This window comes from Oryzias melastigma, linkage group LG13 (assembly GCF_002922805.2).
Source record: "Oryzias melastigma strain HK-1 linkage group LG13, ASM292280v2, whole genome shotgun sequence".
Lineage (NCBI taxonomy): Eukaryota > Metazoa > Chordata > Actinopteri > Beloniformes > Adrianichthyidae > Oryzias > Oryzias melastigma.
This window is the reverse complement of record NC_050524.1, coordinates 618,679-646,562: the sequence shown is the minus strand read 5'-3', so window position 1 is coordinate 646,562 and position 27,884 is coordinate 618,679. Positions and strand designations below refer to the sequence as shown.

Genomic DNA, 27,884 nt, shown 5'->3' with positions numbered 1-27,884 from the left:
GTGGCAAACATTGTGACTTTGTTTGGGAGACAGTTTTATCTCGACAGGTGAGATTGTTCCTCTTTTGTCCTGACGGGTTCCCGGGTCAGGTTTGGGCCTGAGCTCGTTCTGGTTCCATGACGATGACTGCGGCTATCTGCACGCCATTGTCTCTTCATCTGTTGTCATGGCGACCAGGTAGCTCCGAGGGGGCTGTGTGTCTGACACGTCTGAGTTTTTTCAAAACGTTAACATCAGAACGCTCCACAAGGCTGGTCTCAGGTCCCCTGCTGGTGGGTGGAGCTTCTCAGACCACCCAGCCGGGAGCCGCCGCCTTCAGATGAACATCAAAGCAGAGCCTGCTTCTGAGCTACCGTCTGCTGCCCCCTGTGGGCGGGGCTGATATGAGCTGCTGTTCTGCACAGGGAGAGCCTGGTTACCCGGGATACCCCGGACTTCCTGGAAGGACCGGTCACCCTGGGAACGAGGGGGAGGAGGGCCTTTCTGGAGAAAAGGTGAAGCCTTCTGACGGTTTGTTTGGTCACCTGACCTTTGTGGTTGATGACATCATTCTGTTGAAAGTCTTCCGAGGGGTTCCACAGGGTTCTGTGTCGGAGCCTCTGGGGTTCATTTTCTACAGTGATGATGAAACATTTTCTGCTTTTTGAGGACGTTCAGCAGTAAAAGATGAGAAAGTGGAGAAGTTTGGAAGTAAATCAGATCATTGCAGGTCACAGACACAAGAAGAGATTCATGAACCAAACTCCTCTGTCAGCTACAAACCTTGTTTGTGATTTTTCTTAATAGTGAATTTGATTTAAAGAAAGAAAAAAAAGTTTGTGATTTTTGTTTAGGGAAACTCAGGAGTTCCTGGAAGTCCAGGACCTAAAGGATCTCGGGTGAGCCTGATCTTAGTGTTCAGATGGACTGTAGTGTGACTGGGAGCCACACGGGGGCGACATTCCCCACTTGTGTTTCAGCTTCATGAGGATTGTGTCTGTTTTCAACCTTTAGGGTCTTCCAGGACAGCCAGGATTTCCAGGACTTCCAGGACTGCCGGTAAAATACAAAAACACAAAATGAGAGTTTTTACTGTGAACATTTCAGGACAAGTTAGAAAGAACACAGTTTAGTTATATAAAATAAAACTACCTTTAGGTGAAATGTAACAAAGATAAGTGAACTAAAAGACATGATGATGACGCCTGCAACTTCTTTGTTTTCCTTCAGGGAATTCCAGGAAAACAAGGACCATTGGGGAAAACGGGCTTCCCAGGATGCAATGGGACAAAGGTTTGGTTCTATTGCTCTTTTGAAAACAAACAGAGCCAAGAACTGATCTCTGAGGAACACCAGGAAACGTTTTCTCACTAAGTCAAAAGATTTTGGCATCCCAAGAAAGGTTTAAATCCGTTTCAGTGTTAAGCTAGCATGGCGCCGCCATCATACCTGCGTTTTCGGACTTTCTTCCAGGGGGATCCGGGTTATCCAGGGTTTCCTGGACTTCGGGGACCCACCGGTCCACAGGTGAGTCCTCCCTGTTGGACTTCAGGCTGATGCTGAGCTAACAGGAGAACGCTAACGGAGTTTGTTTACTTTTAGGGGCTCCAGGGGGCGCAGGGGATGAAGGTATTCCTGAAGCTTGACCTTCACCTGCTGCCGTCGGTTGATCACTGAAGCTCATGTTTGGTTTCAGGGAGAATCGTTTGTCAACCCAAATCTTCCACCAATTCAAGGAGAACCAGGACCCCCAGGACCAGCTGGAGAAAAGGTCAACCAAACAAACTGTCTTTCTGAGGCCCAGAAACCAGATCTCTTTAGACAGGAGTTTACCGGCTGACCGCCGTAGGGTCTCCTGACCGGCTGCTGAACTGTCTTTGTTTCAGGGACGCAGAGGAGATTTCGGTTACTTAGGCCTACCAGGTTCACTAGGACCCCCCGGCCAACAGGTGTGCCTCCAGTGTTTGTCAAGTTGTCCAGTGAAGTCTCATTCAGACCCTTACGCCCCCCTGTCTGTGATTCCAGGGGTTTCCTGGGCTGCCAGGTGTACCCGGAGAGAAGGTCAGTGTGGTTCAAACCCCTGCTGGGTCTCTCTGTGGATCTGCATGTTCTCCTCGTCCTCCTCCCACAGTCCAAAAACAGGTCCTCGGTTGATCCTCAGACCATGAGGATCTCAGACCTGCTGTCCATGGACCCGACTGGCCTCTTTTTCATATTGTATCAGATGTTCCTGAAGTTTGTTGGTTTTTCTGGAGGTCTGGATCTTTGAATGACTGATGATGATGATGATGAAGTGTTTTATTTTAGGGACTAGAAGGAGCCAGCCCAATGAGTCCAGGTCCTCAGGGACAGAAGGTGGAGTCTCCATTTCTGTTTTAAACACACTTTGGACTTCCTCTTCTTCATCTTCATCATCAAATGACTCTCTGTCTTTGCTCTACAGGGCGATCAAGGACCTCCAGGACTTCCTGGAAAAAGAGGAATCAAGCTGTATGCTGAGGGGCCCAAAGAGCTGAAGGTCTGTCAGTTCACCTGTTTGACCTCACCTGTCTGTCAGCATTCCTCTTTAGCCTCACCTGTCTGTCAGCATTCCTCTTTAGCTTCACCTGTCTGTCTGTCACCTCACCTGTATGACCTCACCTGTCTGTCTGTCAGCATTCCTCTTTAGCTTCACCTGTCTGTCCGTCACCTCACCTATATGACCTCACCTGTCTGTCTGTCAGCATTCCTCTCTAGCCTCACCTGTCTGTCTGTCAGCTCACCTGTATGACCTCACCTGTCTGTTCCTCTGTGTGTTTCTGTCTTTCAGGGAGAACCAGGTGAAGAAGGACAGAAAGGTTCTCCTGGACCGCCTGTAGGTGAACCTTTTCCAGAATCCAGACGTTCTCCTGGATCCGTTTTCCAGCAGACTCACCTGTCGGTTGGTTTTGTCCTCCAGGGACCTCCAGGAAATCCGGGGTTGAAAGGTCAGAAGGGCGATGTGGGATACCAAGGCTCACTGGTAGGAGATGCAGATGCAGATCAGCATGAACGCTCCAGAACCTTCAGTGAACTCTGTTTGTGTTGAAGGGTAAACCCGGGAAGATCGGATTCCCTGGACCCTTCGGGCTGCAGGTAACCTGCTGAACGTCTGCGGTGTTAATCGCCTCATGTTAGGAACCGCTCAAGCTGCTTTGGACTCTGGAGGTCATTCAGATTCTCCAGAACCCAAAGACTCACTGGAGATCTGAGTCTCTAACAGAATGATCGTGCCTGCAGGGATTTCCTGGGGATCCAGGGGTTCGGGGTCCTGAAGGGACCGATGGAGTGCTGGTGAGTGTGGGGGGTGGTTCTGGTCCAGTCCGGTCCCTCAGCTAGCTCTGGTTCTGATACTGACCCCCTGTTTGTGTTCAGGGAGATAAAGGCGACCGTGGTCTTCCGGGTCTTCCTGGAGATGTAAGTGTGGTTGACGAGGACGTGACTTCCTGTTCAGCCAACGCCACCGACTTCCAGCTGTGACTCCGCCCCCAGCTGTTGCTCTGCAGAGGAGGAAGGAGGAGGAGTCTAAGCGTCTGTTCTTCCTGTGCTTCAGGTGGTCTACAACTACAGATCTGTGCAGGGCCAGCGGGGTTTGCCGGGACCTCCAGGACCCAAAGGACGTCCTGGAAGACCAGGTACTCAAGGTTACAAAAGTCGGAATGTTGATCCATCAGGTTTAAACATTAAAGCGGGAAAAACTGTTCAAACAAAATCCATCAGTCTGGTCAAAGTCTACAGAAGTCTGCAGTTTAAAGAAAGATCCATCCATCCATCCATCCTTCCATCCATCCTTCCATCCATCTATCCTTCCATCCATCTATCCTTCGATCCATCCATCCATCCTTCCATCCATCCATCCTTCCATCCATCCATCTATCCTTCCATCCATCCATCCATCCTTCCATCCATCATCCATTCATCCATCTATCCTTCCATCCTTCCATCCATCCATCCATCCATCTATCCTTCCATCCATCCAACCATCCTTCCATCCATCATCCATTCATCCATCCTTCCATCCATCTATCCTTCCATCCATCTATCCTTCCATCCATCTATCCTTCCATCCATCCATCCATCCATCTATCCTTCCATCCCTCTATCCTTCCATCCATCCATCATCCATCCATCATCCATTCATCCATCCTTTCTTCTGGCCAACCTTTCATTCTTCCTTCCTTCCTTTCTTTCTTGAGTCCTTTCATCCATCTTTTCATCCTTCCCTCCTTCCTTTTTCCATTCATTCTTCCTTCCTTCATTTAAATAAAGTATTAATATTAGCTCTTTGCTTCTGGTTTGTGATTGGATTAGAGTGATCAGATAAAGTTAATCTTCGGTCATTTTTTGGGTTTCATTCTCTGTTTTCCTACAGAGGAACTTGGAGATGAACTATTGTTGGAGAAGTGACAGGAGAAGTATAGATGCCTCAGCAGAAGGACACAGCTTGTTCTCCATCTTCATACCTTTGTATTTGTGATGAATCGATGAATCGATTTCTATCCCTGCAACCCAAACAGATCCGTCTGTCTGAGGGAGTTGGTGATCAAATCGATTTAACCCTTTATCAAAATAGTTTCAAGATTTAATAAATAAGTGATCAATTTTGTTATAGAGTCAACTGTAAATACCAAGATAAAATTAGGAACGAGACATGAGTCTGAATACGATTTCTCTGGAGGAGAGCCCTTCGTCACCAACGGCGATAGCAGCTCTGAACTCCGTAATCACAGGACCTCCTTTATTGTTTCAAGGGAAGCCCTGCTATTACACAAGCAGTGGGAGGAGTTAGTCTGAGGTTCGCACATATATGGTGTTAGTACAAGATTTTAGACTGTCGCTTTGAGAGGCTGATGCTGGTCTCCAGTGAGGCCTTGTTTTAAACAGTTGTCATCTTTGAGTAAAAGCTTCCCTCCAGATCATCTCCTTCTAAGATCTGCTTCCACTTCTCATCACAGCCAGTGGAATTGGTTCTATATACAAAGCAGAAAACGTCTTCAAACTCAGTATCGGGTCCAACAGAGTATAACAGGAATAGGAGCGCAGCAGTTAGAATTTAAAAGAATACATAACTTTATCAATCTTGTAAAATCCCGTCTCATCCCAGCAAAAACACACGTGATCCAGCAGAAACTGACCAACCATCATTCAGTCTTTGAATGGATCAAGTCATGTGACCATACAGTGTGCTCGAATGTTCTAGTATCTAAAAGAGACGTTCTGTCCTCCAGAACATCTGCTGCTCTGGAAATGAGTCCTGTGACTAACCTTCTGTCTGTCGGAACCGTTTCAGGTCTTTTGGGTTTTCCAGGGATGAAAGGCGAGCCAGGTAAAACTCACCTACACCCTCACTTAGATCCTCACCTGCTGCTACACTTTTTATGTTTACGTCTCCTCCAGACGCTCGTGGAGGCGCAGATCTTCTCCTAAAGCTGCGAACGCGATTCGTACTTCAAATTTGCTGCCTGAGTATAACACTGCAGCCACGTGTGGGAGGAGCTACCAGCTAATGTTTTAACCTGATCGCTACATGGAGTGGTGTCAGTTCATCTCAATTCTAATGTAGAAGACACGGATGATGTTAAGAGGTCAGGTTCATTCACTAAGAGTTTTACAAAAACATCGTAATCACGTCTCCATGTCTGCGTTCATGACATAATTTAGTGATTCTCCCAGTCTCTGGGGGCGGAGTCTGTGTGACAGCCACTTCCACTGTGTTTCTGTGTCTCTGTGGCCCCGTTTGAAGGCTCACGGTCTCACATTAACCCAAGAGGGGAAAAATCTAAACACTAGAACTAGAGGAACTTTTCATGATTGTCTTGAAGAAAATAAGAAAAATAAAACAAAGTTTGAGAAACCCGAGCTGGTGACTTCCGCGTCTCACCGTGACTGTCTGCTGGTGCATCGAGCGAGCTCCACTGGACTCCGGGCAGCCGGCTAGTTGGCATCCAGAGAGCCGCTGCAGGTGCGACTGGCAGGCAACCTGTCCAGGTGTATCCCACCTTAACCCAACAGTAACTGGACAGCCTCTAGCAACGCCGCGGCGCTAGCAGACTAAGAAATTAGACGGAAGTTCAGGACAAAAACGCTTCATTGGATCAGTATTCTACCCCTGATCCAGCCACTGAAAACGTCACATGCCCAAAGCTGAGTCCCTGATTGGTAGATACCAAAATATAGATCTTTGAACTCCACCGCACTCGTTAATCAAATTGCACCGCAGGACCTCAGATGGCGTCTGTAGCAGTGACTTAACATTGAAACTGGCCGCTCTGCTGTCCAAATCAGGTTCAGTGTGAACGCGGCATCAGGCTCTCTGACTGTTCTGTCTGATCCTGATCTGAGGATTCTGGAGCTGGACTGGTGTGAAGGTCCCGGTCATCTTCAAGTCCTCTGAACAGTCCACTACCGTCATCCTCTCACCCCACAGTCCTCATGCTTTTGTTGACCTGAACAGATCTAATCTAGAACGTCTGCCTCCTGTGGAGACTCAGCAGATGTTTATTCAGACGTGGTTACTTCCTCTTCTTGTGCTCCAAGGTGACGTCCTTGATGGTTCTACTGGCTTCCGTGGGGCTCCTGGTTCGTCTGGACTCGAGGGGGACAAAGGAGAGCCAGGACCATATATCAGTGGACCCCCAGGAAAGAGTGGGAACCCTGGAGGACCTGGACCCGAGGGAGAGCCTGGAGAGCCCGGACTACCATGTAATGTTGGCGTGACTTGATGGGGGGGGGGGACATCAGGGATGTGTTTAAGGTAGTTTGGTACCAAAGCCTCGTTCTAGCTTCATTTGTGGGGATGGGTGGGTGGGGGTCAAGTCTTGATTGGACCAGGTTCAGGTGGACTCTGGTTTTCATGTCGTCTTCTTGTCAGATTTCTTGGATGGAGGAAGTGGCCCTCCAGGAGACAAAGGCTTCAAAGGCCAGACTGGACCTCTGGGGCTTGAAGGAGAAATGGGGGAGAAGGGTAAGTGATGGGGGGGTCTGACACGATCACTTATACAACCAGATCATCAATAATCAGGTGATCAGTGACTTCAGTTCGCTGAGGTATTGATGTGAAGGCAGTCAGACCTTGAAAGTCAAAATGTTGAAATTAAAATGACTTAAAAGTAAAGCTGTGAATGTCGACGCGATTAATAAATCAAAATGAATGTGTTAATATGTATTAACACCTTTTATTAAATTAAAGAGATAATATGTCATTTATTTGTAGTTTTTTGACAAAAGCAATCTTTTATTTTAATAAATAAGCCAGAGAATAAACGTCAATCTGACAGCTGTAATGCAGCAGCAGCACATCCGCTATGGGGGCGGAGCCAAACCGAGCTGTCTGCTATAAGAAATCCAACAACAAGGAAACCAACCATTATTTTATTTTGAAATGGGGACCGACATGTGGTTCTCCGTGAAAGTCCCGCCCCCGACGTTGTGTAAGGCGAGCGGCTCAGAACGGACAGACACGCCTCCACCTGTTCAGATTCCAGTCGACCTGAAATCCAGCTGGATTTAAACTTCTCCCAAAAAAATGTTCATTATTTTTTACAAACATAATAAAAAAAATGTATCAGAAAAAAAGAAAAAGCTGAAAAAAATTCCAGGAAAACTGTCAGATAGACATCAGAGCTCTTAGGAGAGAAATTCTTTTTTTGTAGCTGCAGCCACAGAGTCAGACTGAAGAACATAAGAAAGATCTTCATGGAGCTTTGAGGTCCGTGTTGTTCCTCTATCATATGTGACTCAGAGGAATCTGAATTTAACCCGGATTTGTTTGTATTTTCATTCATAAAACAAGTTGAGTAGTTTTTGACAAATTTTATTCTTGTTGTTTTTATAAAGTTACACCTAAAACTTTCATCCTATGTTGTAAAAACAGTTTGTTAAACATTTTTGGGGTTTCCACAGCAAAATGAATCACCTTTGTCTAGATGGAATTTTCTGCTTCTGCTGGATGTAAATATAGTGTGTGAATATAAAATGACTAAATAAAGGCAGTGGCACATAGGAGGATGTGTGCTGATTAAAATGATACCAAATAAGCAGCAGGTAGAGTTTCAAATCTAAAATACAAAAGTAAATTCAAAAGCAGACAAAAACTTAGTTTTACGCCCTTACAGGGTTAAAACTAGACTTTCTAAATGTACAATCGTGTATGTCATTTCATATTGTGATTATTTTCAAATATAAAGTGGCTGGCAAATACTGTAACAACAAATAAAATCAATCATGATTCATGTTATTTATTTATGTATTTACCTTCATTCAACCAAGGAAGTCATGTTGAGAGTAAAAATCTCCTTTTCAAATTATTGTTAATAAACTTGTTATTTTTTTCAGCGATTCCCAGCCCTAATTAAAAGTAAAATGTTTAACATAATAAAATACAATCACAGCAGCAGAGGTTCCTGCCATGTCAAACCTCTGGCTATAAAGATTCGTTTTTTTTTCTTTTTCTTTTAAATAAACAGTGAGGACGTCTGCTGAAGGCTGAGTGGTTACGCGTCCCACAGCTTCACGGTTCAGGTGCAAAACCCTCGTGTCCTCCGAGGTTCCTCTTGGATCTCGGTTCCTCCAGGAGAAGATCAGCTGAGGCTGTAGCGACAGAGAAGCTCAGAGAGGGACAGAGATGCAAGATCATCAAAAGATTTAAAACAAATCAGATAAACTGAGCTGTACTGGTAGATAGAAGCTGCTCGGACCAAATGCCATCAAAACCAAAACGGCTCCGAGCCGTCCAGTCTCTGATGTTCTTAGGAGTTTTTCCTTACCGGGAGGGAGGGTCTAAGGCCAGGAATAACCAGTTTTATTAAGTCTGTTTAGTTTTCAGCTATTTTTTCATATTTTATGACTAATTTTCTGCATTTGTAAAATTACCTGCATGAAGCCCAATTAAGCAAAGTTTCTTTGTGATTTTGGGATATAGAAATAAAATTAAATTGAATTGATGTCTGTGAAACAAGACAGAAGTGGAGTGAAAGTCTATAGGAAGGACAACACAAGAGTCCCTACAATAGAGCCCTGTGGAACCCCAACAACTGTGAAACAGTTCAATCAGATCCAGAAATGTTCTCACACACGGTTCTGTCAGGCAGACATGGTGGGCTCCAGTCGAGTGTGGTACCACGAACCCCCACTGAAGCTTTTAGTCTGCACAGTACAGTCATGTGGTCGAAAAGCGGCGGACTGTTCCAGCCTGACGAGGATGAGGACGTTACAGTCCTCCGTCACCTGGAAGATGTGGAACAGCAGATTGTCTCTTAGGCTCTCCTGTCTTTGTGTCTGATGTGAAAGAACATCACCTGACTGACCCCTGTTCCCCAGGTGAGATGGGGGAGGTGTGCTTCCTTTGTCCCCTACTCTCTGGACCCCCTGGACCTCCAGGTGAACGTGGTCCGACAGGTGAAAAGGGAGAACCAGGTATGATGCTGTTGTGAGTCGAGCAGAAACTGCAGATTTATCCTGGAAAGTTCAGAAAGCCTTTGAAAATGGTTGTCATGGAAACACCTGACTGATGTCCAGACAGGCGTGAAAGGGTCTCAGCAGGTAAACTCACCTGTCTCTCTTCGTGGTTCCAGGTGAACTTGGTGAATCAGGACCGAAAGGGTACAAAGGTGTGAAGGGAATGAGAGGAAGGCCTGGTCGAAAGGTGAGGCGTAAATTCTCACGCTGAAAACCATTTTGTGTGACTGTCTCATTTATTTGAAGCGATCTGGTAGAAAAGCAGTTTTTGGAACGACTGAAAAACGGTTTTGTTCCTGTTTGGAGCCAACAGTGTCATCAGATCCAGATTTGTTGTCCTCAGGGCCTCTATGGTATTCCAGGAGTCCCAGGACCTTCAGGTGAGCCAGGTGAGCCAGGAGTCATGCAGAGGGTGGGGCAGAAAGGTGAGGAAGGGTCTCCGGGACAGCCGGGACTACCAGGACCTAGGGGAAAGCCTGGACCTTCAGGCAGACCAGGACCAAGAGGTGAAGACGGAGAAAAAGGAAATCCTGTGAGTAACAGTTCATATCTTTCCTCTGTTGTCTCCATGGTAGCAGGTTCAGTTTCAGTCTTTGGTTGGGTTTTGAGATGATGCTCTGGGTTCTCAGGGGCCACCAGGTCCAAAAGGTAATACTGGACTACAAGGAGAAGCTGGACCTCGAGGCCAAAGAGGGCAAATGGGCCCTCCTGGCCTGCCTGGCATTGGGAGTTTGGGACCTCCTGGACCTCCAGGTGATGCTGGGTTTCTAGGAGAGCCAGGAGAACAAGGACCTCCAGGTGAGTGAGTGACCAGGACTAAAAATGAGGTGGAGACTAAAAACTAAAGGATGTTCTATGTCCTTCAGGTGAAAAAGGGAATTCCGTGAGAGTGGTTCAGCTTAAGGGAAATAAAGGTCAGAAAGGAGAAAAAGGAATTTCTGGGATTCCTGGACCCCAAGGTGAGACATGGACTGAGGGTCTTGGTCATTTGTAAGATCTGCTCAAGAATGTGGATGTAAAGAGAAACTTTGGAGAAACTAACATCAGTTCTTTGGTAACGTTGGGTCATCTGCTGGTCTCAGGGGCCATCGGTCCGACAGGTTCTCCAGGATTTGTTGGTTCAAAGGGGGAAAGGGGAAATGAAGGATTTTCCATTCCGGGACGTCAAGGTTTCCCAGGAATAAAAGGTCAACTCAGAAAAGTCTTAATGTAGAGTAACTGCCATTCACTGATATGTGAAGTGTTTCATTTATGTTTTGGTTTCAGGAGACAAAGGGATTCCAGGAAATCCAGGTCCTTACAGTGTTGGTGTCAAAGGTCGTGGAGGGCCATCAGGTCCTCCTGGAAACATGGGCCCTAAGGTGCGCCAGTGTGTGACCTGTATCTGTGCCAGCTCTGAACTAAATCTGGTTTTGAAATCAGTGCAGCGTGCCTTTGGTTGAGCGGTCAGCAACATGTTTTTATGTAGAATGTTGCTTGATGACATCATCGTCCCCCTTTTCTGTGGTCCCAGGGCAACAGGGGGGTTGGTTTTCGTGGCTTTCCAGGTCAGTTGGGTCCTCGGGGAGATGATGGCTTTGTGGGACCCCCAGGAAATCCCGGACCTCCAGGGCCACCTGGAATCTCAGGACAAAAAGGACAAGATGGTCTAGCTGGACCCAGTGGTAGGCGTGGCCTGTCAGATGGACAGGAATGCTGTTTATTGTTTACAAATTGAAAAGACGTACAGGTTCTTTGTGGGAGGCTCTAATCTACCTTAATTTTAAATCTTAAGAGCCCCGCCCCCACTTATTGGTTGGAGTCTCCTTTAAAGGGCGGGGGAGGCCCAGACATCCAAGAGAACCTGGAGATGAGCTGCTGCAACTCCACATAAGGGTGGGGGTGGGGGATACATTTGAAATGTTGTAAAAAGATTCCTGGGAATCCTCTGATCCTCTGTTCACGGTCCCATGGCCAAGTCTGGACATCCTAAACATTTGAGATTCTTGTGCAGAAACTCGTGTCCTTTTTCCACGAGCATCTCTGGGGTGTAGTTTTAACCTTCAATAGACAAACAACTCAATGATTGAGTCTTCTGTCAGGTAATAATGGTCTGGATGGAGAACGTGGTCCTGTTGGCATACCTGGTTTCTGTTTTCCCGGACCTCCTGGTCTTCAAGGAGAACCAGGACCATTAGGCTTTGCTGGATTTGCAGGTGCCGCATCCATTAACCATTTGAGGACTGTGTATCTCGGATCTGGTTTTCCAAAAATCCCCACAATCTACTGTGTCTGGTCTGCAGGGGTAAGTGGTGAGAAGGGTTCAAGAGGAGATCCTGGGCTGCCAACCAGAGGGACCCCAGGGTTACCAGGACCTGATGGTCCAAAAGGGATCGATGGCAATTCTGGACCTATAGGAAATGTTGGACTTGAAGGCGAGAGAGGGCCACGTGGGAAACCAGGGACCCCAGGTGGGAGAAGTGACTTCCATCAGCTTGGACAGAAACTTTCTTTTACTTTAAATTCCCATGTTAAATTTCAGGCATCAGAGGGGACAATGGGCCCCCCGGACCACCTGGGGTTCCAGGGGAAGACGGCCCACAGGGGGAACCTGGAGAACCAGGACCAGCAGGTTTGAAATCATGGCAAATAAGTTTGTACGTTAAAGGAAAGTTCTTCTGAAGACTTGTTTTCTCAGGTAATAGTGGTCGCGATGGTGAACAGGGTCTTCTGGGGCCTAAAGGACCTCGAGGTGACAAAGGAGAGCAAGGACCCAAAGGAGAACTGAGGAACATAAATGTCCCTGGAGAACCTGGAGACCCTGGACCCCCAGGTCTTCTAGTCTTTTCTATTCTATTCTCAGGAAAAACTTGTGGTTCCCTGAAACTCTCTGGTTCTTCTTCAGGTCCTTTAGGCTTCACTGGTCTTAAAGGAGAGATCGGTCCCCCGGGGCTAAAAGGGCAGAAAGGCAGAGACGGTGAACCTGGACTCCTGGGACTGCGTGGTATGTCTCTGGTCTGCTGTATTCCCGAGTCCACTGCCTGAAGATCCAGACACAAAGCACCCAGCAGCTGTTCTGTATGTTTCTCAGGATTTCCAGGAGACCCGGGTAGGGATGGAGAGATGGGACTGACAGGTCAACCTGGACCCGACGGCGACTCTGGACTGAAGGGAATCCCAGGTGAGACTGGTTCCATAAGATGAAAAAAATCCAAATGAAGATGTTTTGTCACAACTTTAATACTACCAAAGTGTCCGTGATTGATAGTGGTCTACTTAGACTGGTCCTGGTTTCCATGGAAACGGTCTTTTCCTTTCCTGAAGGATTAATTTTGAATCTGTAAGAGCAGGAGTCTCAGGGGGAGGGGCTAAACTCCTCCCAGCACACAACTGAAAGCATGTTGCATTTTCAGGTCTCAAAGGTGAGAAAGGACCTGTGGGGGCTTGCGGGAGTCCAGGTCCAAAGGGAGACCAGGGTCTAAATGGTCCTCAAGGCCCCAAGGGTGAACCGAGCCCAGCTGGACCAGGAGCTAAAGGAGAGAGAGGAGACATGGTATCACACATGACGGAAGTCTCACTTTTGGTCTGACTGTTTTTCAGTTTCACTATAAAATCTTTAAAAAAAGTCTCAACAAAGTCGTCCATCTCTGTGCTTGGAGTTGTAGAGGGCTGTAGGCTAGAGGAAGAAAGTGAGCAAAGGGATGACGGGATATCAACGCAGGCTTACTTACATGCCAGCAGCCCCGCCCACAACTCAGAAGTTAATTTTTAATGAACTCCTGCCGCTCTGCAGAAACTATGTCTTAGAAAATGATTGATGAAAATAAAAATTTGGGTTAAAAATGGCAACATCGTCCTCATGAAAAGACCACTCGGAGTGCGACTTTTAAAAGGATGCATCTTTGGTTCTACCTCTTCGGGTTCTTTCTGACCCGCGGCAATATCTCATTCTGCTGGTTACCTGGGTGAGAAGAGTCCTTATGCAGAGGCAGCTCAGCCTTCACCCTACATGGAGAGAAGGAAGTTCAACCCCAAACCAACAACACCTGCCCACCTCAGCAAACTACAACCACCTCCCACCGGGATTCAGACTTTTCCCAGTCCAGAGAAGATCTTGACTGTCCACTGGGACTTTCATGTCTGTTCTGATGGGGGAGGTTTGATGATTCCATCTGGAGATGCTGTTTCTGCTGTGATTTAGTTGTCACACACCTAGATATGTGGAGTGTCCGTTAGGGAGTGGTGAGCTGCAGACACAGCTGCGCTCAGGAACAATGGTGGTTTAACCCCCCAATCCAACCCCTTAATGTTGAGCAGGGAGATGTGGGGTCCTATTGTTATAGCCTTTGGTGTGACTCGGCTGGGATTTGAACTCACAACCTTCCAGTCTCAGGGCGGACACTCTCACACAAGGCCACTGAGCTGGATCAAGGAGTCGCCAGTGCTGTCGACAGTTGTCGCGCCTCGGTGTGCTCTGTTTGGTTCTGAGTGCAGGGGTTGTCTTCATGTCCTCTCTGTCCAGAGAAAACTGTCTTTACCTGAAGTGGCCTAAAGTTTGGATTTGATTGGAGGGCAGTGTTATGGGCGAGTTCGTCTGCTCGTACAAGGTCACGCCAAACTTTCCAAACGTTCCCCGTGGATCCCCATCCTGGCTGAGCCAGGGTGGAATCATAGGAACAGGAAGTGGAAGCGGGTGAATAGGAAGTGGAATTGGCTAGGCAGCTGCTGGGGTAACAGAGAGCTGTTCTCTCCCAGCTCCTCCTCACAAACACGATGAAGATATCACATGCACACCCTTTGCGTGCAGTATTTGTGCACGGTCAGGAAGGAGCCAGAGAGTGTGGCATAAGGACACCATACCACAGCATCACCCGTACGTATTAAGTGTAACTTCCATTATCCTTACCAATACTTCATGGCACACTTACCACACGACAATGGTACGTTCCATTTTCATGACGTCCCTTGAAGTGGTCGTACGAGCCTCAAGAAAACTGCAGACACACCTGCAACTGCTCCTCTATGACCCTCCACGGACCCAAACAACCCAAAACCCTGCAGAACCCATATGGGTCAACCCCCTAAGGCTTAAAGTATCAGTCCATGGAACTGAATCATCTTCTTTCCTCTCAGGGTGATCCAGGATCTGTGGGACCTCCAGGTGAAAAAGGGGAACCAGGGGCTTTAGGACCCAGAGGACTTCCAGGGGGGTGTGGTCTGTGTGGCTCTAAGGGACCCCCAGGCTATCCTGGATGCAGAGGTGTGATGGGAACTGACCTGAACTCACCTTTAATGAACTCGCAGTTGTTTATTTTAGACCATAAAAGTTTGAACCAAAAAAGCAAATGAACAGTTTGTTTCTTCATTTGTCAACAGAAAGTTATGAAAAATGTTTTTTTTTTTAAAAGCTAACCTGAATGTTTTTTGAAGGTCCTCCTGGTCCTGCTGGTGAGAGAGGCTGTGATGGTCCAAAGGGGAGAGATGCCAGTCCAGGTGTAGGTGGTTTCAAAGGTGACAGAGCTCTGGTGTTGTGGTTGTCAAAGAACACACACCTTTATTATCCTGGAAAGTTAACCCAGTCTTCCTCTGCAGGTAGCAGGGGACCTCCTGGAGAACCAGGAGCACCTGGTCTGAGGGGGAAGCAGGGACTTGATGGGATACCTGGACCTCCTGGGGAGAAAGGAGTTATGGGAGGTAAAACTTGAACCACATTGTTGAACTTGTGCTGTGAAACATGAAGCTGCATCTGGACAGCTTAATGGACATGCTAACGTCCACTCCAAATGTCCCATCAGTCCCTAAATACTTGAGTTAGCAGTATGAAGAATAATCAGTCTATCAAAGTGATGGGTAGTTTTCTCCACAAAAAGACCGTCTTTATCTTCTTTATCGAGTCTTCATCACAGTTTCCTTAACAGACATAATAGTTACTATATTAGCATCTGTAGCGCTGCGACCATCGCCGGCATGTTTATGAAGAACACACTGACGGATGAAAGGAACAGGAAGTTACGTAACTAGATGCGTTTCCATTAACTCGATATTGTGCGAATTGGATTTTTGATAAATTTACTCAAGGGAAACACCACAATTTTGAAAAAAGTTTTTGCACTTGAAGGATTCATAAACAGCTGTTCCTCTCTAGAACCAGGCTTTGGACCATGTGGACCAGAAGGACCGAAGGGTCCTCCTGGTGAGTTTATCAAACCCTGCATTTGTCCATATACTGTGAGAAGTCATCTCCTCTTGACTCCTCCCATCATTGTTGTTTCCAAGGCCCTGAAGGGGACAGGGGTCCTCCTGGTTTCTGTGGTCCTCCAGGCCCCAGTGGTCCTGTTGGAGACCCCGGTTTTCTTGGGTTTCCCGGGGTAGATGGTCGTCAAGGGTGTCAAGGACCAAAGGGAGAGTGTTTTCTAGGACTAAAAGGAGATCAGGGATTTTCTGGACCACAAGGACCCAGAGGTGAGATGATGACTTGACCCTGTAGAACGTGTTCCTGACTTCCATTAAAGCAGATCATCTAACAAAAAAGGGTCAAACATGACTGTTAAGACTGTTCCATCCATCTGCAGGCCGACTTGGCTCACGAGGACCTCCTGGCGAGCCAGGTCTTGGTTTTAAAGGAGACAAAGGATCTCAAGGGCAAATGGGTCTTCGGGGGCGCCCTGGTCCTACTGGTGAGGATGGTCCAGAGGGTGCTAAGGTTTGTTATGTCCTGCTCTATAAAGATGCATGCAGTTTTAAAATGTGGCGTAAAGTAAAGGACCAGCTTCTGTTTTTGATAGGGTGGACAAGGATGTCGGGGGCCTCCTGGAGAGAGAGGTTCAAGAGGAGCGATTGGCCACAAAGGACCTCCTGGTAGGACCTCCGTTCAGAAAGGAAGACTTAGAAAAAGTTTTGTTTTTTAGCCATATGCTCCTTTGCTTTTGAACCCTCACCTGTGACACATCAAACCGCCAGAGAATGAGCTGGAGGTCACGGACGCAGTCGTCAAGACCACATATACAGCAAACAGCAGGGATGAGCTCTGGGTTCCTAAAGCCAAACTGCTCCTGCACTCGTCTTCTGCGGTCCTTAAAAGAGGAAGAGTAACCCTTACCGAGTGCAAACCAGTCTAACTTTCTGCCAGCAATAATGGCCAAGCTTCTGCTCAGCTTGTATAAAGATCTAACAGAGGACCATTGGTCCCATCTCACCACAGAACCAGAACCTGCAGGACACAGACGTGATCCAAATCCCCAAAGTCCACAAACCTCAAACCGGTTTCATAGGCAGTCCAACATTTTCCTCTTCCTGTGTTCCAGGTTTGAAGGGTACGTCTGGACCATCAGGTATCAGAGGTTCACAAGGACCCCCTGGAGAAAAGGGGATGCCAGGTAAAGCCTGAACACCTGCACACAAACACCTGCAGACTGAAGGTGATGATGGCTGAACATGGTCTGTGCAGGAGAAAGAGGGAGAGATGTTATCCACTCGGTCATACTGCTGCCCGGTGACCAGGGTCCTCCTGGATATCCCGGAGAGAAAGGATCGAGAGGGCCCCCGGGGGCCGCAGGATTGCCTGGACTTATGGGTTTGTTGCGTTGCGGGAGAGTAACGATATGATGGACACATGCAGCTCTTCAAACTGGGTTTCTGTGTCAGGAATATTCGGGCGCAAAGGTGAAGAAGGTCAAAAAGGGCGGCGTGGAAGTATTGGACCGAAAGGGCAGCCAGGAGCCTCCGGAATACCGGGCCAGACAGGTACAGGCCTTTGCTCTGTTGTTCGTTTCACTGGGGGCGGGGCTAAGGTACTTTGATGAGCCGTTCACATCCATGTCAGCATTTTTTGAGACATTATTGATTTCTTTTCATCCCTTTTTCTCAGAGCTTGCACTTTGTAGACGCTTCCTTAGCAGCCGTCTCACTGTCAGCAGCTCGGCGAACACTGTTCTGGTTAAAAAGAAACAAAAAACGGATCTTCTTTGTGTTCAAATGCCTTTGGAGAACATTGTTTAAGTTGAGACAAAACAATTGAAACTCTTGCTGTCAGTTTAAAACGTTTATTAAAGGATTTATTGAGCTGAGAAAGCTGAACTGGTGAAAACCTCGCCAACTTTACCAAAGTGTTTATGTGCTCCTCCTGCTGCTGTAAGAGGTCGTGATCCGTTTACGTGATTACATTTATCTGGAATGATAAACTTGAAAATTAGAGCTGTCAGGCGATTACATTTTTTAATCGCGATTAATCGCATTGTCCATAGTTAACTCGCGATTGATCGCAAATTAATATGTGGCCTTTTTTTAGGAAAAAAATGTGTGCTTCGTGGAATTTAGGAGTTCTACATTAATTATGAAAACAAGAATGACAAAATTAATAGTTTTCATCAGAAATACTTTATTTTGTAACATTGTATTGAGATAAACTTTCTTAACAATAAAAGGCTGTAACATAAAATGCCTAACAAAAGCCCAAGTCCAAGTGAAGGGCATTTTAAATTCAAAACTTCAATCAACGTTCAGTAAAATAAAATAAAAAACATCAAAAATCACATTTCCATAACACTTTCATGTTCATTTTTTGTCAGGACCAAATCTTTTCCTCCTCTGCTGAACTACAGTAATAAATGAAATAGAGATTTATCATTTCCAATTAACTTTTGTTTTTTAAAACATTAAAGACTGAGAAAAGCGGGATACTCTGTGGATAGTTTGACAGTCTGTTACTGCCGCCGCGTTCTCTGGCTGCAGCTCGATGCAGCGACGTGTCCAGCGGAGCTCACGCCATGAATATGCCGGCAGACAGACCGCTATGCTGGGGCTGGATCACGCTTAAACCTCCAGAACATTTAAAACGTCCCCCGGTGCGCTTGCTGTTCGGAACGTCGGGGGTCCGCAGCTCTCGGGACGCGGCGCCGGACGCGAGCCGGTACCACCAGACGTGGTACTGGACGCGAACCGGAGCCGGGTTAGGGTGCAGGAGCTCTCCAGGTCCTAGCGCCGGCCGGTTTTAGCTCGCAGCTCGGTGGTTGGAGACCCGCCCGTGATCTAGTGAGAGCAGCTGGTGAGTTGGAGGGCGACGAGGGACGCCTGCGCGCGGTATGGAAAGGCACGTATGAGAAAATCTGCAATTAATGCGTCAAAAAAGTTATCGGCGTCAAGCATATGTCAAATTAACGCATAATTAAAGCAACAAATCTGACAGCCTTACTTGAAATATTTTGTTCTGATAAAAAAATAATAAACTAAATATCCAATCCCTGATCAGGATACAACATCCGATACCGATCGAGACTGAAACTACAATCGGGACGTCCTTTCCTGAAACCGTGTTTAAAGTACTGTCTTTGTTTCCAGGTATTAAAGGAAATAAAGGTTCACCTGGAAGGAAAGGCCCTCCAGGTGCACCCAATGGAAACTGTGATTTGAAGAGTGCCTTCCTCTTCACCAGACACAGCCAGACAGTGTCTGTCCCGCAGTGTCCTCAAGGCTCCACCAAAATCTACGACGGATACTCGCTGCTCTTCGTCAATGGCAACAACCGAGCTCACGGACAAGACCTGGGTAACTCAACACCTCCATGCTGAAGGAGGAATAAATCTCACAACCCCAAAAGTCTTTGGCTCCTCGGTAGGAGGACATGTTGGAACAACATCCGCTGAGGGGTTGGTTCTGTTCATGTGATGTCCAGATTAGGAAGATGTTCTGCTTCTGGTCCTGTTGGGAACATTTGGATCTGGGGCGAGGGGGACTCTGGGCCTCGAGGGCCAGTTCCTTTGCCTTACTTGCGGCTGAGTACCTGGATCAGGTGTGTCCAGCCAATCAAAAGATGTCAGAATGTTTGTTGATCATCAAGCAGAAATGCACCCCAGCCCTTGCTCCAGATCCTTCCCACTGGAGAGTTTGGGATGGATCTAATTCTAAAGTGAAGTCCATATTTCCTGAAGTTTAGAAACACCTCAGAGACCGCTTTCATTCAGATCACAGAACGTCTCACAGAGAAAAAGATGAAACCAAACCAAGTCCAGGTGACTGTTTTTAATCCTCTGTTTGACTGAATCAATCAGTCAGGTTCTACTGAGATGTCTCTGAAGGAGAAGAGACCACTCCGGGAGGATCTGGTGCTGAACAGCTCCATGTGACCTTTTCAGGTGAACTGTCACATGACCTGGTGGGAGGAAGTCCAGTGAACACATCCATCCATCCATCATCTTCTTCCTCTCATCTGGACCGGGTCGTGGGGGCAGCAGTCTAGGCAAAGATGTCCAGACTTCCCTCTCCCCAGTCACTTCCTCCAGCTCCTCTGGGGGGACCCCGAGGCGTTCCCAGGCCGACGGAGAGATCTAGTCTTTCCAGTGTGTCCTTAGTCTTCCCTGGGGCTCCACCCAGTGGAGCATCCCCGGAACACATCTCCAGGGAGGCGTCCATCTGGACCAGATGGTTGAGTCACCTCAACTGGCTCCTCTGGATGTGGAGAAGAGGTTCTACTCCAAGCTCTCTCCGGGTGACCGAGCTTTCTCCCAGCCACCCCGGAGGAAACTCCTTTCAGCCGCTTGTAGTCGAGATCTCGTCCTCTCGGTCACGACCCAGAGCTCATGACCATAGGTGAGAATTGGAAAAAAGATACACCGGTAAATTGAGAGCTTTGCTTTCTGGCTCAGCTCTCTTTTCACTACGACAGAACCGGTACAGCGACCGAATAATGGCATAACCCTCCGTGAACCGCCACCTTACCGTGGTAGAGGGGTTTGCGTGCTCGAGTGATCTCAGGAGCTAAGCTGTCGGGGGCTTCTGCCCCGCCAGGGTCTCCCATGGCAGACAGGTCCTGGTGACGAGCCAGACTAAGAGCGGTTCAGAACCACTTTAGGAGTCGTCACATCAAAGATACCGTTATGTTTCCCAGATATTCGTCAACGGGGCCCAACCCTGGAATCAGGCCTGGGGGTTGGGGTTCATAGGCGAGCACCTGGTGGCCGGGGCTCCTCCCACGGGCCCCGGTTGGCTCCATCCCAAAGGAGCAACGCCGGATCACTCTCTAGTGGGCCCATCACCAGCAGGAGAGCTCAGAAGGGGCGGTGCATTGGGGTTTGGGTGGCAGTCAAAGGCCCAAACCGCAGTCATGGAACTTGGCTTTTGAGACAAAAGACGAAAAAGCAGAAAATAATATTGGAAACCTCTCCGTCATCATGGCACGGTGGAGCGTATGGTGCAGGAATCAGCTTAATCGTCTTAGAGTAAAGTTGAATTCTGACTTCTTGTCCTTTAACACTGAAAGAGCCATTTGGTCCACTTTCTTTTTCTTTCTTTCTTTTTTTTTGGTCCTGTCCAGCAAATAAACATGCGGACTGCAGCTGAGAACCTCTAGTGATGGACGTGTTCTGCTTTTACAATCAGGGTTTTTTGCCGCCCGTCCAGTTTGTTCATATAAACTCCTCCTGTAAAAGAAGATGAAGTTTAATGAGTTTAAACCATTAATACACGATTATTGAAGGTCATGGGATAAATGACATTACATATGTTGATGCTCACACACACCATCGTACACATGTCTACAAGTCTTAACCATATCCACACAGATGCTCAGTATCTCTAGAAGTCTCTCTGTCACACATCACTCCGACCAGCCCTACTCGTGCTCACGCACGTGAATACATGGAGTTGAACGTCGAACAGATAAATAAGTAAAATATCCATCATACCCGTGTTCGCACAGAGGGAATGAGCAGGGTAAGGATTGTGTTGATCACACTGAATGATCCAGTGCGAGCAGGGATCCGGATCAGATCTAAGAAGGTCCTGTTCCGATCATCTGCTGACCTCCCGTCTCCTTGTTTCCTGCAGGAACGTTGGGCAGCTGCCTGAAGCAGTTCAGCACCATGCCCTTCCTGATCTGCACCACCGACCGCACCTGTCGCTACGCATCACGCAACGACTACTCCTACTGGCTCTCCGCCGACAGCCAGCTGGGCAGCAAGAGCATCATGTCTGAGGACACCCTGCGGCGCTACATCAGCCGGTAAGCGCCGCGTCCACAGAGACTCAGAACCAGATCCAGCTGGTCTGGAGCCGGACTGACACCAGTCATGTGACCCTCTGTGATCCAGGTGTGCCGTCTGTGAGGCCAAAGCTAATGTGATCGCCGTCCACAGTCAGACCAGAGACATCCCAGAATGCCCTAGGAGGTGGAGGGCGCTGTGGACCGGGTACTCCTTTGTGATGGTGAGCTGATGAAGAGCAGACGCTCTGTGGAAGTCACATGACTGATGAGCGACTGTCCTCTGTGACCTTTGACCCCACAAACACCATCAGACGCGTCAGTGCCGACACGAGAACAGCCATAAATTCTCCGGTTTGTAACCCGTTACCACCTGAGCTTTAGCACTAGTGATGACGTTCTTTTCAACCGTTCACACGACTGCAGTCATTCCAGCGGATTCAGCTTTACACAAAACAGTACTGAAGTGTTTACGCAATCAACGTGAATCAGCTGATGCGGACGCTGTGTCTGCATCAGCTGATTCACCTCGTAAACGGTCGGAGAGGTACGGTACGTCAGAGAGCGTCTGACATTCAGGCGTCACCGGCGGCGTCTCTGAGGTTAAAGGGTCAAAGACGAAAATCAACATCATCGTATAAATACAAAACAGAATCAGGAGATCCAGAGGATCTTCCAGATGAGACGCCAAACAAGATGACCGGATCTAGTCACAGAGAAACAGTCAGTAAGAACTGCTGTGTTCAGTTCTGTTGATCCGGTCAGAACTAAACTAGAAACCAAACTGAACCGCTGACAGTTAGAGATCTCTGACTGACAGAAAAGCCATTAAAAGAACCGTTTTACTCAGATCTAGAGGTTTTAGAAAAACGGATTGTTTTGATCAGTTTGGGCTTTTGGAGGAAACAGACACTCGCTGGGGATCTGTGGTGATCTGTGAGGATCTTGTGATATCTGTGAATATCTGTGGGGATCTGTGAGGATCTATGGAGATCTTGATTATCTGTGGTGATCTTTGATGATCTGTGGTGATCTTTAATAATCTATGGAGATCTTTGATAATCCGTGGGGATTTCTTTTTATCTGTGGTGATCTGTGTTTTTGTTGATCTTTGATCATCTGTGGTGATCTTTGATGATCTGTTGAAATCTGTGTTGACCTTTGGGGATCTCTATTTATCTGTGATGATCTGTGGGGATCTGTGTTATAGTCAAATAAGCTATTAATTAAAAATTAAAAAACATGTGATGATCTTTGTTTATATGTGATTATTCGTAGTTATCTGTGTTGATCTATGATTATCTGTGGGGATATGCTGTGATCTTTGATGATCTGTGGGGATCTCTGTTTATCTGTGAGGATCTGTGATGATATGTGGGAATCTGTGGATATCTTTGATGATCTGTGGGGGTATGCGGTGATCTGTGATGATCCGTGAGGATCTGTGATGACCTGTGAGGATCTGTGATGACCTGTGAGGATCTGTGATGATATGTGGGAATCTATGGTGATCTTTGATGATCTGTGGGGGTATGCGGTGATCTGTGATGATCTGTGAGGATCTTTGATGATATGTGGGAATGTGTGGTGATCTTTGATGATCTGTGGGGGTATGCGGTGATCTGTGATGATCTGTGATGATCCGTGAGGATCTGTGATGACCTGTGATGACCTCAGCTGCCTTTGCTCTGCAGGAGACCGGTGCGGGGGCGGAGGGCTCGGGTCAGCCCCTGGTTTCCCCCGGATCCTGTCTGGAGAGTTTCCGGAGGGTTCCCTTCATCGAGTGTCATGACCGAGGAACCTGCAGCTACTACAGCGACAGCTACAGCTACTGGCTGGCTGCGCTCAGGCCTAACAGCATGTTCAGGTAAGCACACCTGTCTGTGCCCCGCCCTGTGGCCACAGTGTGGGGGGGGAGGGGGGTCATGGTCTTCATGTTCCCTGCAGAGAAACATGTTTGTCTGAGACTCTAAAGACGTGAGAGCAGAAGAAGAGAAGCTCAGGTTCCTTCAGTTCCCTGAATGACCTGAAGGTGGCAGTGTTGCACAGCCAGCAGATGAACACTCCGTCACTTTTTAAATGTCTGTGTGGGATCCTGCAGCAAACCCAGCCCCTGGAACGACTCGGGAGGCCAGACCCAGGAGATGATCAGCCGCTGCCGGGTCTGCTTGAAGGAACCATAGAGGGCCGACCCCCTCCCCCTCCCTCAGGAACCAGGACACATGAGCCTCCATCCTGGGTCTGCAGACGTCGAGTGTTCTGGACGGACCGAGCACAGGTCTGACGGCAGAAGCTCAGATCCACACTGAGTTTGGACTTTAGGAGACCCGGTACCACAGAGAAGGGTTCTGATTTCTGGATCAAACCTGTTTGCTGATGACATCACTTTGTTCTGTCTGGATTCAGACACATGAGGACAAGCAAAAGTCCAAAAAGTTGTAGTTAACCCATAAGAATCCAAACCTGTTTCCTTCAAAATAAAAGGAAGTGAATCAAGGTGACCTCAGAACACATTTCTGATGTTTCTCTGCTGTCATCGTGGCTTCAGAAGGAACGTAAACATTTAAAAAAGACATTTTAGGAATTATTTTTTATGAGAATCTGAACTGTGAGTCAGACGTTGACATATTTCTATGTTTGTTTCATATTTATTATCCTGTGTAGAAGCTACTGCGCCTCAAACCCGGTCCTGCAGAAGACCAGGGAATTTTCTGGAAAGATTTCTACAAAGAAACCAAAGAATTCTCCGATCATTTATGAAAAGATGCATGAAAGCCACCAGAGTTCTGCTGAGAACGTCTGAAAACTGTTTGCAGTAAAATCAATAAAAATATTTTAGTGAAACAGAATCTGAAGAATCTTCTTTCTGCTTCAGGGTTCTGTTTGGCTGTTGTGTGATTTATCTACAGATGTTTAGAAGCACCAGAACCTCCTGAACGGAGCTGCAGGCTCAGAGTGTGAGGCTGTTTGGAAACACTAGGGGGCGCATGAGCTCCTGCAGGAGAGACTGATGATGAAGCTGCTGGAGATCATTAGGAACAAAGAAGCATTTAAGATTTTCCACTGATGATGAGACGCTCACATACAGCAGCACACACACACACACACATGCACACTATAGTAACACACTCACACACACACACATGCACACTATAGTAACACACTCACACACACATGCACACTATAGTAACACACTCACACACACACTATAGTAACACACACATGCACACTATAGTAGCACACTCACACACACACTATAGTAACACACACACACACACACCTATTAACACACACACTCACGTGCACTTTTACTCACAATGTTTTACAAAGTAAATTTGAACAAAAACAGGACAGATTCAATTTTCTTTCATTTTTATTGTCTGAAATCTTTAAATACGTCAAATGTTACCCGGAAGTGTAAACTGTGAGTACAAACGCATCAGCAGTGAGATGATCTGAACTCTAAAGTCTTTCATGTCTGCAGGATTACTCCAAGATAACAGATGCTGACGTACACCCAGAAGAACCTGGAGGTCTAAAAACCCAAAGTTCTGGTCTCACAGCCCAGCTGTTCTGTATCACTGCGCAGACTTCTTTAAAACAAACTTTGTGGCAAAAACAAGGAGTAAGAAGTGAACTTTCTCTCTGATCTGATGCTTTATCTATCATGATGATCAGCGTTTCCTTTACCGCTGCAGTCGAGGCTCGGCGACGCGTCGTGGTCTTACCGGGACAACGCGGATCAAATGGTCAACTGTTTGGGAAAAAGAGATCTAAACCAAAATAAATCACAAGATTAAAGTACTTAAACCTGATTGGATTTTTATTCATTTTCTAAATGACCATGAATAAGTGACACAATACTCGACGTTTAAATGCACGCCGCGGAAGTCTAAACCGCGAGGCGAAGTGGAAGGCTCTTACTTTGGAAAGTTGAATTACTTTGTGTTAATAACTATTAACACATTATTTCTTTTTCAAGGATTCAAGGATTTATACTGTCAAATCAGTAGGATATATTTATATATGTATGGCTCTTAGTCGTGTGCAGCAGATGTACTTCTGTATGTCTGGATACGTTTGTGTGTTTTTATAATCTTTTAATTGATGTTAATCCTGGTTTGGTTTTATGTTACTGTTATTTTTTTTTTACTTCAACCTTTTTGAAGCTTTTATGACCTCAACGTGACTTTTGGATCAAGACCTTCTCGGTTCTATAAACCTTTGGTGAAGATGCTGGGAGTTCATTGGACTGAGACAGAAACATTCTGGACAGGAACCATTGAGTTTGAAGCTCTTTGGCGTAAACGGCGCCCAGACCAGGTGTTTCCTCACAGCTGCTGTTGGACCTTCTCCAGGTGGGACGTTTGTTCTGACAGAACCGGATCCCGGTCCTCCTGCAGAGACCTCCAGTCCAACCGTCTGGCTCCGGTCCTGCTCTCGGATTGGCCTAATTGGGAGGCAGTGTCACGGCCGCCGTGGCGCTCCGGCGGTCTTCTCGGGGATCGTGACGTGAACTCTTCCGTGCAAATGAGAGCAAATTGTTTCCCAGTAGACCTGAATGTCGGAGACCAAACTCTGACTCAGAGGAAACTGTTGGGATCACAGCGAGCACGCATGATGTCAGCGCCTTCCCATCATGCCCCGGCGCGCGTGTGCGTGTTCATGCCAGAGGGTCCTTAGCGACGGCTATTTGCTGGTAATCTGTTGCTACGGCAACCGCGGGCTGTTAATGTGTTGCTTATTAGAAGCTGAAGAAGATGATGAAAGTGAAGAAACTCTGGAGAATAATGAAGGGGAATCATTTCTGCGATTATTGAGCAGACGAGTCTTTTTATGGACTGACTGGAAGAGTCGGAGAGGATTCACAGTCCAGAAGATCCTCTGGTTCCTCCTGAAACGTCTTCAGCTCAGCGGAGACTCGAAGGTTTGAGGAGATTAAAGAACATCTCAGAGCTGAAGACATTCTGTTGGAATGGAAGAAGATCCAGAACCGTCTCCTGATCAGAACCAAACTGGGTCAGCGTTCTGCTGAAGCTGCAGTCTGACCTTCATCATGTCAGATGAATAAACTGAAATGTTTGGATCCTCGTTTGGTCCAAACCTCAGAACTTCTGCTGTGGCTGAGCGGCCGCTCGGCTCCACTGTGGAGAGGAACGTGTGTGTCTTGATTTGTAACGAGTGTCTGCATGTTTGAGTGTAACTTTGGATGTGTGTTAAACTTGACCATCACCCTCACTGTGAGCGTCGATCCGCCCCACGTCCCGCTCCGCTCCCTGGGTGTTGAAGAGGACCTCCGCCGCTCGCAGAAGACTCCCGCGGCGAAGGCTCTGCAGAGGGAGCAGTGCTGTGAGGGAGCGCTGAGAACAGGAAAACTTTAGAGTTGAGTGTTTTAAAAAGACAAATTTAGACTTTTTATGTTGATTATCAGTAATGTCTGTTTAAGAAAGAAGGAAAATTTGACCAGAAAGACCAAAATGAAATTCTAGTGATAATAATTGATGAAAAAATTGAGCTGGAAGAAACCAAAACTATGTTAATACCTGTAAATATATATGTATTCACCTCTGAGTTGTGGGCGGGACTGTTGGTGCAGAAGTAAGCCACTGCTGATATCCCATCATCCCCCTAGCTTACAGCCCCTCACACACATTAGTGGTTCAACAAAACAGTTTCCATCCAGATTTCAGCTCAACCAGGAAAACAAAGACGTTCATGGCGGGACGGCTGTGGTGCAGCGGTAGGGCGGTCGACTCCTGATCGGAGGATTGCAGGTTTGATTCCCTCCTTACCCGCCCATGTGTCGAACCAAGGCACTGAACCCCGAACTGCCTCTGGTGGGAGGTTGGCTCCAGTGGAGCCACCAGTGTGTGAATGACTGTAAAACGCGTTGGGCCTCGAGGAAGGTAGAAAAGCTACACGGGTGTACGCCGCTGACCATGGATCTATTTAAGTGGATGCACCAGAATGGGGCGGAGCAGGGAGACTTTGACTCCACCCATTTTAGTTACCGCTTCAACTTTTTAACTTCTTCGTCTGCTCCAGATTCACAACGATTTGAATCTTCAATTATTTCATATTTATCCTCCGTCATGAGAAAAGTACACGAAGAACAGCATTTTCATTGGAGCGAGTCTTCAAGGCTTCACATCAGGTCTGGGTCATGACCCCCCACCCCTCCTGGACCCCCCTGACCTCTCAGAACAAACAGGTTCTGGTTTTTGGTTCCCTGATTTTCTCGTCTTTCTGCAGAGGAAACAGTTTTTAAGCTTTCAGGCTAAACCCCCCATTAAAGACCCCCCCCCCATACAGGTCGCTCTTCAGTGTCTTTAGAGATCCAGGAGTCCGTGCACGTGTGCTGGTCGTGCACGCGCTGCGGTTTTCTCTGTGGAAACTGGAGAAGTTGGACTCAGACGAGGCTGGGATTCCCTACGGCGCCCCGTCCCAGCAGAACCTTTCCTGTCTTTCTGGAAGATGG

The 27,884-nt window shown here is 47.3% G+C and overlaps 1 protein-coding gene across 2 annotated transcripts in view; it reads left to right on the top strand.

Moving 5' to 3' along the window:
* Positions 1-24,250, top strand: part of col4a3 (collagen, type IV, alpha 3) — a 30,371-nt gene extending 6,121 nt beyond the window's left edge. The window contains exons 3-53 of one of the 2 annotated variants that reach the window (XR_002919863.2): positions 405-494; positions 834-878; positions 994-1,038; positions 1,210-1,272; positions 1,453-1,506; positions 1,582-1,608; positions 1,676-1,750; positions 1,866-1,928; positions 2,005-2,040; positions 2,287-2,334; positions 2,423-2,497; positions 2,789-2,833; positions 2,918-2,980; positions 3,049-3,093; positions 3,238-3,291; positions 3,373-3,414; positions 3,551-3,632; positions 5,288-5,323; positions 6,535-6,699; positions 6,869-6,961; positions 9,316-9,411; positions 9,570-9,640; positions 9,797-9,985; positions 10,083-10,251; positions 10,320-10,412; positions 10,536-10,640; positions 10,720-10,814; positions 10,967-11,117; positions 11,535-11,648; positions 11,736-11,903; positions 11,975-12,064; positions 12,131-12,265; positions 12,338-12,436; positions 12,524-12,613; positions 12,846-12,985; positions 14,566-14,692; positions 14,863-14,943; positions 15,025-15,126; positions 15,578-15,625; positions 15,709-15,894; positions 16,005-16,135; positions 16,218-16,290; positions 16,737-16,808; positions 16,880-17,005; positions 17,077-17,175; positions 18,769-18,975; positions 21,253-21,427; positions 21,516-21,630; positions 23,101-23,273; positions 23,508-23,684; positions 24,071-24,250. Coding sequence is in view for 1 of the 2 variants with exons in the window: in XM_024277974.2 (XP_024133742.1) it covers positions 405-494; positions 834-878; positions 994-1,038; positions 1,210-1,272; positions 1,453-1,506; positions 1,582-1,608; positions 1,676-1,750; positions 1,866-1,928; positions 2,005-2,040; positions 2,287-2,334; positions 2,423-2,497; positions 2,789-2,833; positions 2,918-2,980; positions 3,049-3,093; positions 3,238-3,291; positions 3,373-3,414; positions 3,551-3,632; positions 5,288-5,323; positions 6,535-6,699; positions 6,869-6,961; positions 9,316-9,411; positions 9,570-9,640; positions 9,797-9,985; positions 10,083-10,251; positions 10,320-10,412; positions 10,536-10,640; positions 10,720-10,814; positions 10,967-11,117; positions 11,535-11,648; positions 11,736-11,903; positions 11,975-12,064; positions 12,131-12,265; positions 12,338-12,436; positions 12,524-12,613; positions 12,846-12,985; positions 14,566-14,692; positions 14,863-14,943; positions 15,025-15,126; positions 15,578-15,625; positions 15,709-15,894; positions 16,005-16,135; positions 16,218-16,290; positions 16,737-16,808; positions 16,880-17,005; positions 17,077-17,175; positions 18,769-18,975; positions 21,253-21,427; positions 21,516-21,630; positions 23,101-23,273; positions 23,508-23,589 (4,848 nt within the window). In the remaining variant the exon portion in view is untranslated. Of the gene's footprint in view, positions 1-404; positions 495-833; positions 879-993; positions 1,039-1,209; positions 1,273-1,452; positions 1,507-1,581; positions 1,609-1,675; positions 1,751-1,865; positions 1,929-2,004; positions 2,041-2,286; positions 2,335-2,422; positions 2,498-2,788; positions 2,834-2,917; positions 2,981-3,048; positions 3,094-3,237; positions 3,292-3,372; positions 3,415-3,550; positions 3,633-5,287; positions 5,324-6,534; positions 6,700-6,868; positions 6,962-9,315; positions 9,412-9,569; positions 9,641-9,796; positions 9,986-10,082; positions 10,252-10,319; positions 10,413-10,535; positions 10,641-10,719; positions 10,815-10,966; positions 11,118-11,534; positions 11,649-11,735; positions 11,904-11,974; positions 12,065-12,130; positions 12,266-12,337; positions 12,437-12,523; positions 12,614-12,845; positions 12,986-14,565; positions 14,693-14,862; positions 14,944-15,024; positions 15,127-15,577; positions 15,626-15,708; positions 15,895-16,004; positions 16,136-16,217; positions 16,291-16,736; positions 16,809-16,879; positions 17,006-17,076; positions 17,176-18,768; positions 18,976-21,252; positions 21,428-21,515; positions 21,631-23,100; positions 23,274-23,507 lie in introns of both variants that reach the window. The other variant, XM_024277974.2, reaches the window with a different exon arrangement.
* The last annotated feature ends 3,634 nt before the right edge of the window (positions 24,251-27,884 follow it).